Source organism: Crocuta crocuta, unplaced genomic scaffold (assembly GCF_008692635.1).
Source record: "Crocuta crocuta isolate KB4526 unplaced genomic scaffold, BGI_CrCroc_1.0 scaffold224, whole genome shotgun sequence".
In the NCBI taxonomy this organism is placed as follows: domain Eukaryota; kingdom Metazoa; phylum Chordata; class Mammalia; order Carnivora; family Hyaenidae; genus Crocuta; species Crocuta crocuta.
The window spans coordinates 2,624,570-2,643,998 of NW_027529545.1; the positions used below are offsets into that span (position 1 = coordinate 2,624,570).

The following is a 19,429-nucleotide window of genomic DNA, read 5'->3' on the forward strand; positions in this document are numbered from 1 at the left end:
GTTCAATCTCTGCCTGGGCTTCCAGGAGGGCCCTCCCCTTCTCCTCTGTCTTCCACATCTGCTAGCTCTTCACTCATAGCTGCTAACCTTGATCCTGCTTCACTGAGAACACTGCAGCCATTGGAAGAGGACATTCACATGTTCCCTCCTCCTTGCGTGCCCACTAGAGCTCCTGTACCTGGATGTCCCGCTGGACCACCTATCCAGTTCCCCGTCACTGCCTAACACATCGCCCCAAAATGCGTTGGCTTAAAACAACCACAATCATATACTCTTTTTTTTAAGTTTATATATTTATTTTGAGAGTTAGTGAGCAGGGAAGGAGCAGAGAGAGAGGGAGAAAGAGAATCCCAAGCAGGCTCTGTGATGTCAGCACAGAGCCTGACGCAGGACTCAATCCCATGAACCGTGAGATCATGACCTGAGCTGAAATGAAGAATCGAATGCTTAACCGACTGAGCCATCCAGGTGACCCACAATCGTATACTCATGTGTGCTGGGCTTGAGGATCAACTGGCCTCAGTTAGGTGGCTCTGGTGCTGGGTCTCTCAACCATTACGGTCAGTGCCCAGAGCTGGACTCGCCTGAAAGCTCCCTCTCTCACAGGTCCTTGCCCAGGCGGGGAGACTCAACAGCTGCCAGCTGGGGCTGCTCAGGGATCTCTGTCTCCATGCGGTCTCCTCAATATGGCAGCTGCAGTGTAGCCAGGCTTCTTACAAGGCTGGTGGCTCAGGGCTCTAAAGAAAGTGGGGAGAGAGACAGAGAGATCAAGAGAGAACCAGCACTAGGCAGGGTGGAAACCCTATCACCTCTTTCCTCTCCTGGCCTTAGAAGTCCTGTGGTTTCACTTCTGCTGCCCTCCATGCAAACACTCACAAAAGCCTCAAAAGAGGATAGGAGGTTTGTCAACAAGTGTGTGGACTCTTCTACTAAGGATGAGAGGGGTTTTTCTGTCCCCCTGCTGGTGTGCTAGGTCTCTTCCCTGCTCTCCTGCTCAGGATCAATGTGCGAGCACTCTCTGCTTTCTCCATATCATCATCATCATCATCATCATCATCATCACCATCCCTGCTTTGTGGTCTTTTTTTTTTTTTTCATTTCCACCAGCATTATAATGTGCTATTATTTCTTTTGGCCTAAAATAAATCCTCTTGACCTTCCCAGCCCTGTAAGCACCTGCCAGTGTCTTTGTTCCCCCTTGCAGGAAATTTCCCAGAAATGTTTGCTGTTGCCAATCCCTCATCCTTCCAAGAACTTTGAAGTCATGTTTTCTTCGGCTTCACCTTCAAAATATCCTCCAGTATCTGGCAAGTTCTCAGTACCTCCACCCTTGCCAACTGGGCCTTTTGCTTCCGGTGCTGTCATAGCCTCTTGACTGGTCTCAGTCCTTCCACCTTCACCCCCTCATGATCTCTTCTCAACACAGCACGCCGGCACGGATCTTGTAAAATGTAAGTCAGGCCACGCCATTCTTCAGTTCGAAGACTTGACATAGAACCACATCCCACTCAGAGGGAAAACCGACATGCTCGGAACGGTCGGCAAGGCCCTAGGTGATTGGTGAGAGGCTGGGGGCCCTCCCTCTTTGACCTCATCTCCTACCGTTCTTCAACTCCCCTTGCTCAGGGCACACCAGTCTTGTCGCCATCTCTGTGAATATTCCAGCATGTTTCCACCTTGAGGGCCTTTGCATCAGGCTTGTCCCTCTGCCTGGANTGGCTCAAATGTCAACTTCTCAATGATGTCTGCCAAGCCACCCTATTTATGGTCACAAGGCCGCCTCACATGCCTGATCCCCTTCACCTCACCCTGCGTTTCCTTTTTCTATAACCCTTATTACCTAACATTGCTATGATTATTATAGTTCTGTATTTTTTGTTTATTATTTGGAGAACATAAGGTTCAGAAGAGCAGGAATCTTTTCTATTTGGTCCATGGATGTGACCCAACACTTACAAGTGGGTACCTGGCACAGAGCAGGTATCAGTAAATACTTGTTGAAATTTTCATTTTTTATTTCCTTCCACATTGTTATGATGAGGTTTTGTTACTTGCTCTGCAGTTTTTAAGTTTTAAAAAACTGTTTATTTACTTTTGAGAGAGAGAGTGTGTGTGAGCACAGGAGGGGCAGAGAGAGGGAGACACAGAACTGGAAGCGGGCTTCAGGCTCTGAGCTGTCAGCACAGAACCCAATGTGGGGCTCAAACTCAAGAACTGCAAGATCATGACCTGAGCCCAAGTCGGACATTTAACCGACTGAGCCACGCAGGTGCCCCTGCTCTGCAAGTTTTTAAATGTTTTTAAAAAAATTTTTTTTTATTTGAGAGAGAAAGAGAGAGAGAGAGAGAGACAGCGTGAGTAGGGGAGGGTCAGAGAGAGAGGGAGATACAGAATCTGAAACAGGCTCCAGGCTCTGAGCTGGCAGTCAGCACAGAGCCCGACGCGGGGCTCAAACCCACGAACCATGAGATCATGACCTGAGCTGAAGTCCGACGCTCAGCCGACTGAGCCACCCAGGCGCCCCTAAAATGTTTTTAAAAATAAAAGCAATGCCAGTTCTGTATTTTAAAACTCAAAGAACAGAGGATATAGCACATTCTTTCCTACCCAGTAAAGGCTCCCTTTCTTATCCCTTCCCAGAAGATATCACTGTTGAGTTTCTTTTTTTTTTTAATTTTTAATGTTTTTTTTTAAAATTTCTGAGAGAGAGAGAGAGACAGTGTGAGCAAGTGAGGGTCAGAGAGAGAGGGAGATACAGAATCTGAAGCAGGCTCCAGGCTCTGAGCTAGCTGTCAGCACAGACCCCGACGCGGGGCTCAAACCCATGAACCATGAGATCATGACTTGAGCCGAAGTCGGACGCTTAACTGACTGAGCCACCCAGGCACCCCAACTGTTGAGTTTTTAATGTGTCCTTCCATAATTTTCTCTGCAAGTACAAATCAAATATTTGTATCTATATTCATCATAAAGGGATCATATGCTATATGTTATTTTCATGCTGCCTTAAAAATTCATTTTATTGTTTATAACTGAATAACATATCTTGCACAGCTTTTCATGTCAATACCTTTAGGTCTACCACATTCTTTTTATTTTATTTTTTTAAAGTTTATTTTATTTATAGAGAGAACAGGGGAAGGGCTGAGAGAGAAGGAGAGAGAGAGAATCCCAAGAGGCTCCCCACTATCAGCGTAGAGCCCAACTCAGGGCTCAAAACTCAGGCACTCTGAGATCAGGACCTGAGCTGAAATGAAGAGCTGGACACTTAACGTGACTGAGCCACCCGGGTGCCCCCACATTCTTTTTAAAGAGATGTTTGGTGTTCCACTGTGGGTGGTTTCTCAGTTTTAACCATTTCCTCCAGTTGATGGATCCTCATGCAGTTCTTCCCAGCCTGACTATTTCAGAGAGCTGAATCAAACAAAACAGTGTCGCCTGAAGACATACAATGCTTATTATAAAAAGATGTGCTAGTTGTTGTTTTTTCCTCTCTGTGGAATGTGTCGGAGGTTCATGGTGGTTGGGAGCCTTGCTTAGATCATTCTGAAACAGCAGCATCCTGAGCTTCTTGGGGGCTAGGAAGACTCCTAGCTGGGGTCAGACACTGGCAGATAAGTTTCAGGGGGCTCTGGGCCAAGGCTCAGAATCATTGAGCAAGCACAAAAGAAAAGGAGCGTGGAGGTCAGTTAGCTCAACCCACATAGTTTGTGGATCAGAAAGTCAAGGTTTATGAGCATTCAGCTGGTAGCCCTGCAGCAGATCGAGAGGCTGACTCCGTTCCCAGGATGCTGCCCCCCGGAATAAACAAACGGGCCGAGTCAGACTATTCCTGGTCTTCCTCTGGCTTGTTGTGAGACCCAAACCACTTAGCCTCACTTCCTCACCAGAGCCAGCTGGCCTTGGCGCTCCTCAGCTTGCATCCACACATTGGTTACAAGCTTGCAAAGCCTTGAAGATGAAACCACTGCGTGCAAAGAGAGAGGTTGGCGACTTCCTGGGCAGTGTGTTTCCCTATTCGCCATCCTAGCTCTCCAGCCATAGACCTGCGGGTGGGAGGCGAACGTGGATCTCAGATCGGGAGAACTCAGTTCTGAATACAAGTTCAAGTCCTGCCATGAAACTGATGCAGCCACGAGGATGTGTTTTGGCACTTTAAAGGGCTTCTTCAAGCTTCTATTAGAAAGGGAAGCAGGCAGCATTACTTTTCGGCTTGACTAGCCCTTGTCTACATGACTGTTTGCTCTGCCTCGATTGCCCCGACAGCAGACATCTGGAGCTGTCTCCCAGCTCAGGAGCCACATACAGACTCTGAGCAGCGTAGCAGAGGGATTTGGTTCCTAGTTGGGCAGGAATGGTGTCCGATTCCCCATTATTCCCCTCCTTGGTCTAGCACAGTCCTTTGCGTAGGTTACATACCCAATATGTGCGTTGGATGGCTGTGTAGGCATATAATTCTTTTGTGAACATAAAGCTGAGCATACCTGTAAGTTTACAGATTCATGAACTACCCTGACCTAGCATTGCTGGATAGCAGATGCAATTCATCAGAAATGTATTGTCCAAAAAGTCACTCTTTTTCCCTCAAGTTGGTCCCACTCAAATTGTAAATACCTCTTTTTGCTATTTGGCAAATTTTCTTATAAAAACTCTAAGCAGCACAATATGGAAACATCACAGTGCTAAGAATCCTTGAACCAAAAGGGATATACACTGAGATACAGGCACAGGCCAAGTGCGTTTGCTGTAACTGTGTGAAGCACCTTGAAGATGATTGCTCAGCACAGACTTGGACGCTTGGTTCAAAGTTGCTTCTCTGATCTCTGCCTCTTCATCAGTGAGATGGGAATATTTATATGTCCTTTCAACTTTATTGTCATGGCTCAGTGATGTCCTAGCACCACCGTGTCTCCTTCAGCATCTGGCACGTAATAAGCACATGAGAAAAGGCCATGCTGTTATAAAAACAAAATAAAACGAAAGCAAATGACCATCTGGTGACTCTTCAGGGTGAAGTCTACGTTTTTCATTTTCACAAGAAGAGGGGATTTACTGAGAGAATAGAACACCTGTGCGTACAAAATCAAACATTCCCATTTTGACCAAAGTTAATTCGCTAATTGAGCATCCAAATCTACCCAGTGGATTTGCATGTGTAGTTAGCTGTGATTTGCGGCCAAAGCAGAGCCTGGTGTATGTCATGGTGTATTACGTTACTTTACAAATCAAATTACTGAAAGGCACGTGTCTTTAGGCAATCGTGGCCAAAAAAACCAAGCAAAACAAAATAATGTGAATTGTATGTAGCAGATGAAAAAATAGGGCCGGCTCAACACTGAGTGAACTGTGTTTAAAGACTTTTATTTACTTATTTATTTAGTTTAAATAATCTCTACACCCAACGTGGTGGGGCTCGAACTCAATGACCCTGAGATCAAGAGTTGGATGCTCTATGGCCTGAGCCAGCGAGGAGCCCCTTTGGCACTGAGCAAACTCTTGCATTAAATTCTGTTGACGCTAAAGGTCCCCGCTTTACTGTGAAGCAGGTAGTCCCCAGTGGTTTGAAAGGGGACATTTCCACTTAAGGAATAAAGGAAAACTTTACATCTTTCAATCTTCTTCTCAAGAGTATTTTTTAAATTTGGAAGCCTCAAAAGGTATTATTTCTCTTTCTTTTTAAAACTATTTCATTCTTGAGAGACAGAGAGCATGAGCAGGGTAGGAGCAGAGAGAGAGGGAGACAGAGGAGCCGCCTGAGGCAGAGAGTCTGATGCGAGACTCAAACTCAGAAACTGTGAGATCATGACCTGAGCTGAAGTTGGACGCGTAACCGACTAAGCCAACCAGGTGCCCTTTATCTCTCTTTAAATAACACATTTAGAAAGGTGTTCTTCCTTGAGTCAATTTTTCCCCCTCCTTTGCTTCATCAGAACCCAACCTGTCACTGCAGTTAATCTTCCCTTTGGCATTGACCTTGGAATGTAAAGTCTTTATCCGCTATCGCTGAGTTCCAGGCCCCCGGTACGACTGGCACGGAGAGCAAGGAAATATCCCATCTGCCGTAGAGCATTCCAAGGTCCAGTTGGGCTGAGGCTCAACTGCTGAGCATAGGACAGGGCCAGTCCTATTCCGGGTATGCCTGTTCCCGGGAGAGACAAATGAGCTTGGCATTCTTCCTGGGGTTTCAGGTTCAAGGTGACAGAACTGAGAAAGCATCAAGTTGGGGGCCTTCTGCAGTTTCACTTCTGACGACCTTCCTCTGACACTGTCCCCTCTCCTTCTGGGGTACTTTCCCACTTCACCCCTTCTTTTTAGAGGTGCCAGGCCCTCCTGGTGTCTCCTCACCTCCTTGTCAATGGTCTGGCTTTTTGAACACTTTACTATTTATGACCATTCAGTGTGTCTTCCATGGGATGTTAAGAATGTTCAAAGCCTTGATTTATTCAACAAATATTTATGTCAAGCTCGCCATGTGGGAGGCCATCATAACGACAGAGTACATGTAAAGAAAGGCAAGGTTCTTGACCTGATAGTGTTCACCATCCAGAGGGAGGAATGAGTGCCTCGACATGGAGCCTTCTAGAAAAGTAGCATAACGAAGCAGCCAAGAGTATAAGCTCTGTGCCATAGCCTCTGCTTTACACTCTCGTCATCCTAAACAAACCTAGTTCTTAGGATTGGAATGACAAGGGAATCATTTGCTAAATGTCATTGGTGGAAATTAGTGGTGTGTGAACACACTTATAGGCTCTGTAAGTGATATAATCTCTTCTAATATTTGGCAGTCTTGGGTTCAATTTGCTTAGCGTTAACTCTATGCACAAGTTTAGTACAGCCTAAGATTTTTGTCTAGACCAGGGGTTTGCCAACTACGGCCTGTGGGCCGAATCTCAACTCCAGTTTTTGTAATGCTTGTGAGCCAAGGATGGTTTTTGTAACTTTAATGAGTTACATTCTCAATGGTAATTTAAGTACTCACATGATCGCCTCAATTTTGCCTAAAATATTTACTCTCTAGCCACTTACAGAAAAAGTTTGCCATCCCGTGGTCTAGACCAAGGCTCTCTAATAGAATTTTCTACAGTATGTCTGCACACTCAAATACTGTAGCCTTGAGCTTAAATTGTGCCTTTTTAAGACCTGAAATACGGTTAGTGTGGCTGAGACACTGAATTTTAAAATTGCATTTAATTGTAATTAATTTAAATTTATTAAAAAATTATTTAAGGTTTATTTATTTTTGAGAGGAAGAGACAGAGCATGAGCAGGGGAGGGGCAGAGAGAGAGGGAGACACAGAATCTGAAGCAGGCTCCAAGCTCTGAGCTGTCAGCACAGAGCCCGACATGGGGCTCGAACTCATGAGCAGTGAGATCATGACCTGAGCCAAAGTCAGATGGCCAACTGACTGAGCAACCCAGGTGCCCCTTAATTAATTTAAATTTAAATGGCCAAGCGTGACTGGTGGCTATCATATCAGATGGAGCAGCTCTAGACCATTTTATGTTTTTATTAGTTTTTAAAAATTTCTTTTAGGTGTATTTATTTTGAGAGACAGAGCAGAGGAAAGGTAGAGAGAGAACGGGAGAGAGAGAAACCCAGGCAGACTCCGTCCAGTCAGTACAGAGCCCGATGTGGGGCTCAGTCTCACAAACTACTCACGAACCATGTGATCATTACCAGAGCTGAAACCAAGAGTTGGACGCTTAACTGACTGAGCCACCCAGGCGCCCCTAGACCATTTTAAGTGTAAGGATTCTGTAGTCTGTTAGTGTTCCTCATTCTCAATTTCCTCAACTCCCCAGAGGCTGTAGGAGTCAAGGGCGAGGCAGCACTGCTAGTCAGATTCTTGCCCTGGACTGGCTTTCATTGTCTGCTAGAAAATACTTAATGGAATGTGCTGGAAAAATGCATGTGAGCACTCGCTTATGCTCTCTTAAGGCTGCTCTTGACTGTATCCATTCATCTGCTTTCATCTGGAGTAAAGCAGTGGGCTTTTTCAACCTTGCACGGCCCCAAATTAAGGAAGGCTTAGTCAACGTTAGGGTTCAGGCCACAGACAGAGAAAACCTCACTTCCTTCCGTCACTGCTCGCAGATGCTAACTTCAGCCATAACTCATGCCTCTCCTAAAACTGCTAAAAACAGTAAGAAGCTATCAATACGCATCATGAATGTTGCCAAACCATTTCCCCTAAGAGTAAAGCCACAAGTCAACAGTTGACGTTCATGGTGACTGTAGTTAACAATACTGAGTTGTATATTTCAAAGTTGCTAAGGGAGTAGGTCTTGAACAGTCTCATCACAAGAAAGACAGCTGTCACGATGTGCGGTGATGGATGTTAACTAGGCTTGTAATCGTTTTACAATATATGCATATATCTGATCATTATGTTGAACACTCTAAAACTACTACAGTGTTATATGTCAGTTATATCACAACAAATCCGGAAAAGCAAAAGTCACAGTTGGTATGTGTTCTGCCTTCCAAGGTAGCAGAGGTGATAGCAGGTGTTTGGCAATGGGATCACATGGGTTGCTGGTTTTCCAGCCTCCAGCGTCAGAATCCTTCTTGCCCATAGCCAATAACACCAACATCCCATATTTTAGATTCTCCCACGAGCAGCAATTTACTGCCAAGTTCGAAATTCTACAACGGCTAACAGTGGGTTTGCCTTTGTACAATAGAAAAGCCAATGAACATGGGCTTAGTATAACAATTTTATGATTTCTCAGAAGCTTCTAGAAGTCCTCAGCTCAGCGTCATGATTTGTACCGTGCGCTGTGAGATCGTGCAAGGACCTGGAGACTTGAGATCATCTACCCTGTCGTTTCACCGACCCCCCCACCCCCCGTCCCCGGCACGTTGTCTGTGGAAATTACTTTAAAAAAATAAAATAAAATCAGGGCACCCGGGTGGCTCAGTGGGTTAAACATCGACTTTGGCTCAGGTCATGACCTTGTGGTTTGTGAGTTCGAGCCCCACATGGAGCTCTTTTTTGTCAGCTCAGAGCCTGCTCTGTCTTCCTCTATCCCCCCCTTTCTCTGCCCTTCCCCTACTCGCTCACTCTCTCACTCTCAAAAACAAACATTAGGGATGCCTGGATGGCTTAGTTGGTTAAGCGGCCAACTTCAGCTCAGGTCATGATCTCACAGCTCGTGAGTTCAAGCCCCACGTCAGGCTCTGTGCTGACAGTTTAGATCCTGGAGCTTGCTTTGGATTCTGTGTCTCCCCTTCTCTCTCTGCCCCTCCCCTGCTCATGCTCTGTCTCTCTGTCTCTCAAAAATAAATAAATGTTTAAAAAAATTAAAAAGCAAACAAACTTCTCCTTGAAAATAAAACAGTAAAAACAAAAGTTTAAAAAAATAAAATATAATCTTTAAAAATAAATAAAATAAAATAAAATACAATGTGGAAAGATCATTAGTTTTTTTCCAGAGAAGATGCTGACACTTATATATGTGTAGCTTAATTGTATGTTGTTCTTATTCCATGGGGTAGTTTTTGATACTCCAATTATTTATTTTTATCATCCTTATTGAGTCAAGATATTGTTATCTACCTCCCAATATCTTTTTCCCCTTTTTTGTTTTGAAGGAGAGAGAGCCCAATGTGAGGCTCGATCTCACAACCATGAATTCATAACCTGAACCGAAATCAAGAGTCAGAATCTTAGCAGACTAACTCCCCAGGGTGCTCCCCCCCCTTTCCTGCATCTCATACTGATAGAATCGCTGGTTACAATTGGGCATATACAACTCAGAAAAAAAGATTATGTTTCCCAGACTCCCTTGCAGCTAAGCATGGTGTGTGACTAAGTTAAAGCTAATGTGACGTGAGAGGAAGTGAAATGTCTGGCTTCTTGTAACATGGATGTTGTAGCCACCAACATCTTGAATGATCCCAAGATGGACAATGTGCCAGGGTTGGTGAAGTGACAAGGTAGGTGACCCAGTTCTTCCAACCCTCAATCCAGAGCTGTTTTTTCACACACTCGGGTGTCATCAGTGCCGCAGAGGAGAAAAGGGAGTGATTACTTCTGTCTGGGTTGATCCCAGAGGGTGTTCTGAAGAAGATGGGTTCAAGCTTCTTAAACCTTTCTCCCCAAGGAATCCTCAGGCAAATAGAAGAGTTAGAATGTTATCCCTGGAGAATCGGGGGCTGTAGCCTAAAGCAATCTACTCCAAAGGGAAATTTCTTTGAAATAGTTTGCTTTATTTCATTCATGCACGCACTCACTCTTTTATTCATGTGTTTAGCAAACATACTGCAACACAAATTGAGTGCCAGGCATTGTTTTTCACAAGGACACACAAAGCCCTGCTCTCTCGGTGCTTATGTTCTCAGGCAAGATAGACATTAAACAGATAAGCACATAAATTATCAGCATGATAACTTCTGATTGTGTTAAGGGCCATGAAGGAAATAAAGCAGAGTAGTCTAGTACAGAGTATATATACCTCTCTGTGCCTCCGTGGACTCATCTGTAAAATGGAAATAATATTAGAGGTCCACAATTCCAAAATCTCCAAACTGAAAGCTTTGTCCTCACTCAGTCAATGGCAAACACATGACTTGAATTCATTTGGAGGTAAATCTTGATCTGAACTTGAGGAAGCTAGTTTTCTCTTTCTTTCTTTCTTTCTTTCTTTCTTTCTTTCTTTCTTTCTTTCTTTCTTTCTTTCTTTCTTTCTTTCTCTTTCCTTCCTTCCTTCCTTCCTTCCTTCCTTCCTTCCTTCCTTCCTTCCTTCCTTCCTTCCTTCCTTCCCCTCCTCTCCTCTCCCCTCTCCTCCCTTCCCCTTCCTTCCTCCCTCCCTTCCTCCCTCCCTCCCTACCTTCCTTCTTTTCCCACTTAGTGTGGAGAACTCTCTGTTTCACTGCACAAATTTTTAAGTGTTTGGTGATGGGATACTGCCCCAGGCCCCAGTAGGAACATTACATAACGTGTAGATACCGTCTAAGATCTGAAAAATTCTTAGTTCCAAAACACATCTAGACCCAGAGGTTTTGGGTAAGGATTGAGGATCTGTAGTACCCCTCACATGTGGTTATTATGAGGATTATGAGTTAATATATCGAAACATTGAAAATGATGCTCAGAATATAGTAAGTGCTGCCTACATTAACAAATGTTACCATCACCACTAGTATTACATTGGCAGGGTATTTAGATAAGTTGGCCAGAAAAAAACCTGTCTGAGTATGTGTTACTTATGCAGACACCTAAGGGATGAGAATGACCTGGCTGTGGGAAGGAGAGGGGAACGATAGTTTCAGGAAGAGGGAACAGCAGGTGCCAAGATTGGTTCGAATGGGGAACAGAAAATGGGCCAGATGTCTGACGTGTGGTCAAAGTAGGAGAAGGATGGTTCAAGGTCATGGAAGTAGGTCAGGAGTCAGAACATGCATGATATAAGCAATAATAAAGATCAAAGTATAATGGGAAGTCACTGTAGTTGATGTGACTCATGTTTATAATGAATGCTCTCGTGTGGTTTGATGAATGACTTGTACAAGAGACGTGGAACTGGGGGACCGTTTTGGAGCCTCTTGTAGTCATCTGGGTAAGACCTAATAGCTAATGAGTAACGGGTAAGGAGGTGGCAGGAGACAAAGAGGAAAGTGGACAAGTGCAAGAAAAAGTTTAGAAATAGGGGAGGATAAAAGATTTTCTGATTAATTCTTCATTCTAGTTTGTACGATGTCCATACGTAGAGGCTAAAAATTTCACAGTCATTGTCTCAGGTATGTCAAGGTCAGGGTTTGCTGGACCCAAACGAGCAATTCCACACATCTCTCCGCAACTCTGCATTGAATGGCGTCACACTGGCAGTTCGAAATTGGCCGTGGTGGGAGTCTTTACACTACAGGAATTTGCAAATGCTGCAAATCAGGACTTAACAAATCAGAGATGTGGGTGGGGAAAGGCCAGCACACCACTGTTATTTTGCCTATGACTAAACCGCCTTCATCTTAGAGCCTCCATTTCCCCCCATCATAGAGATACTTAAACTAGGCATATTCTGGGCAGCTCAGCGTGATGATGGCTGACACGTCATATTTTTAACTCCACTAATTCAGGGATCCTCCCACTTTTTCCTGGGATCTCATCTAGGTTCATGGGAGTGGACTCAGAAGAGGGTACCTGGGTCACAATTTGTCCTTTATTCACTTTGGCCCCATTTAGAATACAACTCGCCTCCCAGGTCAACAGTAACATCCTTCACAGCATTACTCATTACCTTCTGATAGTGGGATTCACGGACCCATCATGTCTTCTGGCAGAGGCATAGCTGGAGATGGGGTCCAGGGTCTGGGATCCCGTAAACAGGGATCATAAAAATACCTCCCTCTACATCTCTCCTTTTCCCATCTTGACTCAACCCTTCCTCCCTGAGTGATGAACATTTCTCCTAAATCTTTGAGTAAGGTTGATGCTCAAGGGAGATATACCGTGTTTATCTATTGGCTTCCTGTAATCCCTGGCCTATTGCCATATCTTCCCAGGCTCCAGACTGGGAAGTATAGAATTCTGGTGGGTGGAAATGGTAAAACAGAGTAGTCCAGGTGAAAAGACTTGCAAGTCAGGGAGCTACAAATTGGGCTTGGGGTTTAGTGACTAGAGAAGCTGAGAGGGATATTATATCAGGTAAGCCTGGACAAGCAGATATAAAGCAAATTATTGGAAGACTTTGGATGCCATGACACAAAGTTAGGGCTCATTCTGTAAAAAAGGAAAAAAAAAAAAAGAGAAATCATTTGAAAGACTTCAGAGTAATGTACTCTGATTAATGTTTGGGAAGCTTAATGGTTTGGGTGGATTGGAAGAGCAAGAGCCTGAGGTCAAGGATGAGGTTTTAGCGTGGATCAAGGGTGGAATAGTCTCAACTGAAGCTGTGTCAGCTAAAATGGCAAAGCAAGGAGGACGTCGAGGAGGTCAATGAAGACCATCAAGTGGACTCAGTGAATGGTTTTAATGAGGAGGAGACAGGGCGGTGAAAGAGAAAAAAAAAGAGGCAGTGTTGTACCTCTAACTTCAACTTTGGGCATGTCAAGATGTGTGAAGAAGCTCTTTGAGATCCTTCTGAACCATCTTACATTAGAGAAAAGGAAAGCTGGGGGGAAATTTGCTTATTTACCTTCTACTAGAGGAATTAAGGGAAGTAGGCATTTGGTTTATTAGATATCAACATATTTGGTTGATTCAGTCAATGGGGAAGACAAATGCACTAATTGTTCTAGAAGCCTGTTATAGAGACACAGGCTAGATTATTCCATAGATAAGCACCTGTTAAAGGAAAACCAGTATTCTGGAGTAAAATACTGATAGAGATCATAAAGCTGGAGGGCAAGTCCGTGGTTAAACCACCCCCTAAGGCAGGACAAGTTCAAGTTAATATGGTGATTAGCAAAGCTCTTTAGTACTTCCCATACTACCTTTTAAGGTCTTTCTCCCCTGGGTACCAGGGTCTCTCCTGCTAAACCTAGATGCTCAAGAATCACCGTTATGGGTAGGTTTCCATATGTCCCAGTTTTCCTAAGTGACTCTTGGTTTTCTGCCAATAGTCTTAGCCTAATTATATTTTTAAAAATTTTTTTAAAGTTCATTTATTTGTATTGAGAGAGAGAGAGAGCAAGCACATGAGTGGGGGAATGGCAGAGAGAGAGAATCCCAAGCAGGCTCTGCATTGTCACCACAGAGCCTGACGCAGGGCTCAAACTCACGGTCCACGAGATCATGACCTGAGCCAAAATCAAGACTGGGATGCTTAACTGACTAAGCCACCCAGGTGCCCCTAGTCTTAGCATAATTATTAATAGGCCTGCCTTCCTTTCGCTCCTGTAAGTATCCTCTTTTTTTTTTTAATTTAAAAAAGTGTTCTATTATTTATTTTTGAGGGTGAGAGAGAGAGAGAGAAAGAGAGAGCATGAGTGGGGAAGGGGCAGAGAGAGGGAGAGACACAAAATCCAAAGCAGGCTCCAGGCCCTGACCTGTCAGCACAGAGCCTGACAGGGGGCTTGAACTCATGAACCACAAGATCATAACCTGAGCCAAAGTCAGATGCTTAACCAACCGAGCCACGCCGGTGCCCCCATAAGTATCCTCTTTGATCAATCAGGGGTCACCCAGACAGTGCCCTGACTCTCTGCTCTGTGCTCTCCTTTCCAAATGTATGTAATGTAAACCCTATGTGTAGTGGAAATGTCCATCCCCAAGTCATCTTGGATTTCCAAAAACAAGAGGAAAGCCAGCTTATAGAATGGCAGTGCCAAAATGGCAGTTGAGTGATCGTGGGCAAATCAGCTAATATTACTGAGCTGTATCTTAACCTGTAAAATGAGGATAATGGATCTCTTAATTTTTCTACTTAGAATACTGAGAGGCTTGAATACTGTGATGTGTACTGTGTAATGGGTACCAGAGCAGGCTTAGCAAGCAAACAGTAAATGCACCAAAATCTTAATGTGTTATTCATCCCAATGTGTGTTCATTTTAATATTCCTTCATCCCCAAATCTCAGACTTTGACAGCTGGTAAATAGCTCTTCCACTGCACTGTTTTAAATACTAGTGAATAGGAAAATGCACTTCTACCACCTTCAAAGCTATGTAACTGAAAAGCTCAGATGCTAAAAGCTAAATATGTAACTAAATTATTATGAACCTTAGTAGTAGACAGACACAGTCATGGGCTGAGGAGATGTCATCTAGGCAATGGAGAATAAGACTTGATTTTAAACTGTAGCCAAAGAGAAGCAGCAAATGGGAATTTTCAGATCTGATGTTTGGTATATTTTAGAATGATTTAGAATGACGGTGATGTGTGCTTTCTTATACTTACAGGTGTTTCCCATGTGGACACTGAAGAGACCGTCCCTTGTCCTTTTTAACATAATTCTAATTTCCAAACTGCTTGGAGCTAGATGGTTTCCTAAAACTCTACCCTGTGATGTTACTCTGGATGCTCCAAAGGCCCATGTGATCGTGGACTGCACAGACAAGCATTTGACGGAAATTCCAGAAGGTATCCCCGCCAATGCCACCAACCTCACCCTCACCATTAACCACATACCTGACATCTCTCCAGCTTCCTTCCACCAGCTGGACTCTCTGGTAGAGATCGATTTCAGATGCAACTGTATACCCATTCGACTAGGGCCAAAAGACAATATGTGTCCCAGGAGGCTGCAGATTAAACCCAGAAGCTTTAGTAGACTCACATATTTAAAATCCCTTTATCTGGATGGAAACCAGCTTCTAGAAATACCTGAGGGTCTTCCTCCCAGCTTGCAGCTGCTGAGCCTTGAGGCCAACAGTATCTTTCATATCATGAAAAATAACCTAACAGAACTGACCAACATAGAAAATCTCTACTTGGGCCAAAACTGTTATTTTCGCAATCCTTGTAACACCTCATTTTTCATAGAAAAAGACGCTTTCCTGAGTCTGAAAAATCTAAAGTTGCTCTCCCTGAAAGATAACAATATCACATATGTGCCCACTACATTGCCATCCACTTTAACAGAGCTCCATCTTTATAACAACGCCATTACAAAAATCCAGGAAGATGATTTTAATAACCTCAATCAACTGCAAGTTCTCGATCTAGGTGGAAACTGCCCTCGTTGTTACAATGTCCCGTTTCCTTGTACCCCCTGTGAAAATAATTCTCCCCTACAGATCCACGTGAAGGCTTTTGATTCCTTGATAGAGCTACAGGTTTTACGTCTACACAGTAACTCTCTTCAGCATGTGCCCCAAAGATGGTTTAAAAACATTAAAAAACTTAAGGAGCTAGATCTTTCCCAAAACTTCTTGGCCAAAGAAATTGGGGAGGCCAAATTTTTGCTTCTTCTTCACAACCTTGTCCAATTGGATCTGTCTTTCAATTATGAACTTCAGGTCTATCGTGCAGCTCTGAATCTATCGGATGCATTTTCTTCACTGAAAAACCTGAAAGTTTTACGGATCAAAGGATACGTCTTTAAGGAGCTAAGAAGTCATAACCTCTCCCCGTTACGTAGTCTTTCCAATCTTGAAGTTCTTGATCTTGGCACTAACTTCATAAAAATCGCTGACCTCAGCATATTCAAACAATTTAAAACATTGAAAGTCATAGATCTTTCAGTAAATAAAATATCACCTTCAGGAGATTCAAGTGAAGTTGGCTTCTGCTCTAACACCAGAACTTCTGTAGATGGCCATGCGCCTGAGGTCCTTGAAACATTACATTATTTCAGATATGATGAGTATGCGAGGAGTTGCAGGTTCAAAAACAAAGAGACGCCCTCTTTCTTGCCTTTTAATAAAGACTGTTATGTGTACGGGCAGGCCTTGGACCTAAGTAGAAATAATATATTTTTTATCAAGTCCTCTGATTTTCAGCATCTGTCTTTCCTCAAATGCCTAAACTTGTCAGGAAATACCATTGGCCAAACTCTCAATGGCAGTGAATTTCAGCCTTTAGTGGAGCTGAAGTATTTGGACTTCTCTAACAACCGGCTTGATTTACTCTACTCAACAGCGTTTGAAGAGCTACGCAACCTAGAAGTTCTAGATATAAGTAGTAACAGCCATTACTTTCAATCAGAAGGCATTACTCACATGCTAAACTTCACCAAGAACCTAAAAGTTCTGAAGAAACTCATGATGAACAACAATGACATCTCTATGTCCACAAGCAGGACCATGGAGAGTGAGTCTCTTAGAATTCTGGAATTCAGGGGAAATCATTTGGATGTTTTGTGGAGAGATGGTGATAACAGGTACTTAAAATTCTTCAAGAATCTGCTAAACTTAGAGGAGTTAGACATCTCTGAAAATTCCCTGACTTTCTTGCCTTCTGGAGTTTTTGATGGCATGCCTCCAAAATTAAAGACTCTCTCCTTGGTCAAAAATGGGCTCAGGTCCTTCAACTGGGTAGGACTCCGGAATCTAAAGAATCTAGAAACTTTGGACCTCAGCTACAACGAGTTGAAGACTGTCCCTGAGAGATTATACAATTGTTCCAAAAGCCTCAAGAAACTGATTCTCAAGTACAATCAAATCAGGTGTCTGACAAAGCATTTTCTACAAGATGCTTTCCAGTTGCGATATCTGGACCTCAGCTCAAATAAAATCCAGGTTATCCAAAAGACCAGCTTTCCCGAAAATGTCCTCAACAATCTGGAGATGTTACTTTTGCATCATAATCGGTTTCTGTGCACCTGTGATGCTGTGTGGTTTGTCTGGTGGGTTAACCATACAGAGGTGACTATTCCTTACTTGGCCACAGATGTGACTTGTGTGGGGCCAGGAGCACACAGGGGCCAGAGCGTGGTCTCTCTGGATCTGTATACCTGTGAGGTAGATCTGACTAACCTGATCCTGTTTTCCCTTTCCATATCGGTGGCTCTTTCTCTAATGGTGATTACAACGGCAAACCACCTCTATTTCTGGGATGTGTGGTATAGTTACCATTTCTGTAAGGCCAAAATAAAGGGGTATCAGCGTCTGACATCACTGGATTCCTGCTACGATGCCTTCGTTGTGTATGACTCTAAAGACCCAGCAGTGACAGAGTGGGTTTTGGATGAGCTGGTGGCCAACTTAGAAGACCCAAGAGAGAAGCATTTTAATCTGTGTCTTGAGGAAAGGGATTGGTTACCAGGGCAGCCAGTTCTGGAAAACCTTTCCCAGAGTATCCAGCTTAGCAAAAAGACGGTGTTTGTGATGACAAACAAGTATGCAAAGACTGAGAACTTTAAGATAGCATTTTACTTGTCCCATCAGAGGCTCATGGATGAAAAAGTAGACGTGATTATCTTGATATTCCTTGAGAAGCCCCTTCAGAAATCCAAGTTCCTCCAGCTCCGGAAAAGGCTGTGTAAGAGTTCTGTCCTTGAGTGGCCGACAAACCCACAGGCTCACCCATACTTCTGGCAGTGTCTGAAAAATGCCCTGGCCACAGACAATCACGTGACCTATAGTCAGGTGTTCAAAGAGACGGTCTAGCCCTTCTTTGCCCAGAGTGACTGCCTAGCCTACCAAGGAGAAGCTTGGCTGCCTAGATTTTCTCATGAATGTCTCACTAAAAGGGTGTTTTTAAACTCGCCAGGACATGGGATTGTTCACATCAGAGAGGAGAGACACAGTGTATGACAAAGGAATTGGAAACATGGAATTTCTAGAATGCAACAGGTCATCTTTCCAATCTCTCTGTGACTCCATCTGCACCTGAGTCTCCTTTGTCTGTTCCTGTATAAGATACCACTGGGAGAAGGGTGACAAGGAGAAGACATAAGGCTCTCATTCTCCTGTAATTCTCTTGTGATTATTGAGAGAATCACAAAGTTGAGAGAAATCATGCTTCTACCCATCAGAAGTACTGCTATGTACACATACAGGGTAAAAGATGCTCAGGGCCTGCCTATATGACATTACAGTGTCCCAGAGTTAGTGACTTGAAAACACAGGGAACTCAACGGATCGCTTCTGCATCATCTAGCTCCCCCTCCTGTGCAGACCGACTGTCGGCACCCAGTAGACAGTGGCTACTAGATGTCACTCTCTCTTCACCCGCGGGCCTGTTGCTGGGTTATAATAGTGAAAAGCACCTTTACCACTGGTGGACTTTGTCTACTTACAAATGGAAAAATTAAAGTGATCTGCCTGTATACAAAGTCAGACTCTTTACCTTTGATGATAATTTCCCTGCTTAAATATTGGTATGGACTGGATGGTTATTCCCTCCCAAATTCAGATGTTGAAATCCTAACCCCCAGTCTGATGGTATCGGGAGGCAGGGCCTTCAGGAGGTGATCAGATTATGAGGGTGGGGCCCTCAGGAATGGGATTAGCGCCTTATTAGAAGAAACCAGAAAAGTAGCTGCTTGCCATGGTCCCCACTGTGTCCATGTGAGGAGACAGAGAGAGGTCAACAGTCTGCAACTCGGAAGAGGGCCCTCTCCAGAACCAGACGGCGCGGGCACTCTCGCCCGGGTTGTCTGTCCTTCGGAACTCTGAGAAATAAGTGTTGTTTAAGTCATGCAGTTTATGATATTTTGTTGTATAGCAGCCTGAGTGGACTAAAACAAAGATCTTTATGTGCATTGCAAAGGGACTGTATCCAAAGTAAAATTGCTTCATCCAGTGATCTTTCAAACTGCTTTGCTAGCTAATATCGTATATCCGTAATTATCTGCCAACTTGATCCATCAACATTAGATGGCTATTATTATTATTATTGTTATTATTAATATTATTATTATTAACATTGGATGGTTTTGACGATAAACTCTGAAGGAGGACCCCAAGAACGTTTATTTATTTATAGTTATCAGGTAGGGATGACAATTCTTTGGATTTCTTTAAATTGCAGGGGGTGAGTTGGGGGAGAAGAAGCCAAGGTTTATAGACCTCGACCCTCAGAAAGCTTCAGTCTTGAACATC

At 43.8% G+C, this 19,429-nt stretch overlaps 1 protein-coding gene across 1 annotated transcript in view; it reads left to right on the top strand.

The window, feature by feature from the left end:
• TLR7 (toll like receptor 7) overlaps positions 1-18,595 on the top strand; it is a 23,555-nt gene extending 4,960 nt beyond the window's left edge. Inside the window, exon 2 of the mRNA XM_077761412.1 lies at positions 14,843-18,595. Coding sequence (XP_077617538.1) covers positions 14,843-17,992 — 3,150 coding nt within the window. The 3' untranslated portion in view covers positions 17,993-18,595. The remainder of the gene's footprint in view (positions 1-14,842) is intronic.
• Positions 18,596-19,429: the final 834 nt, after the last annotated feature.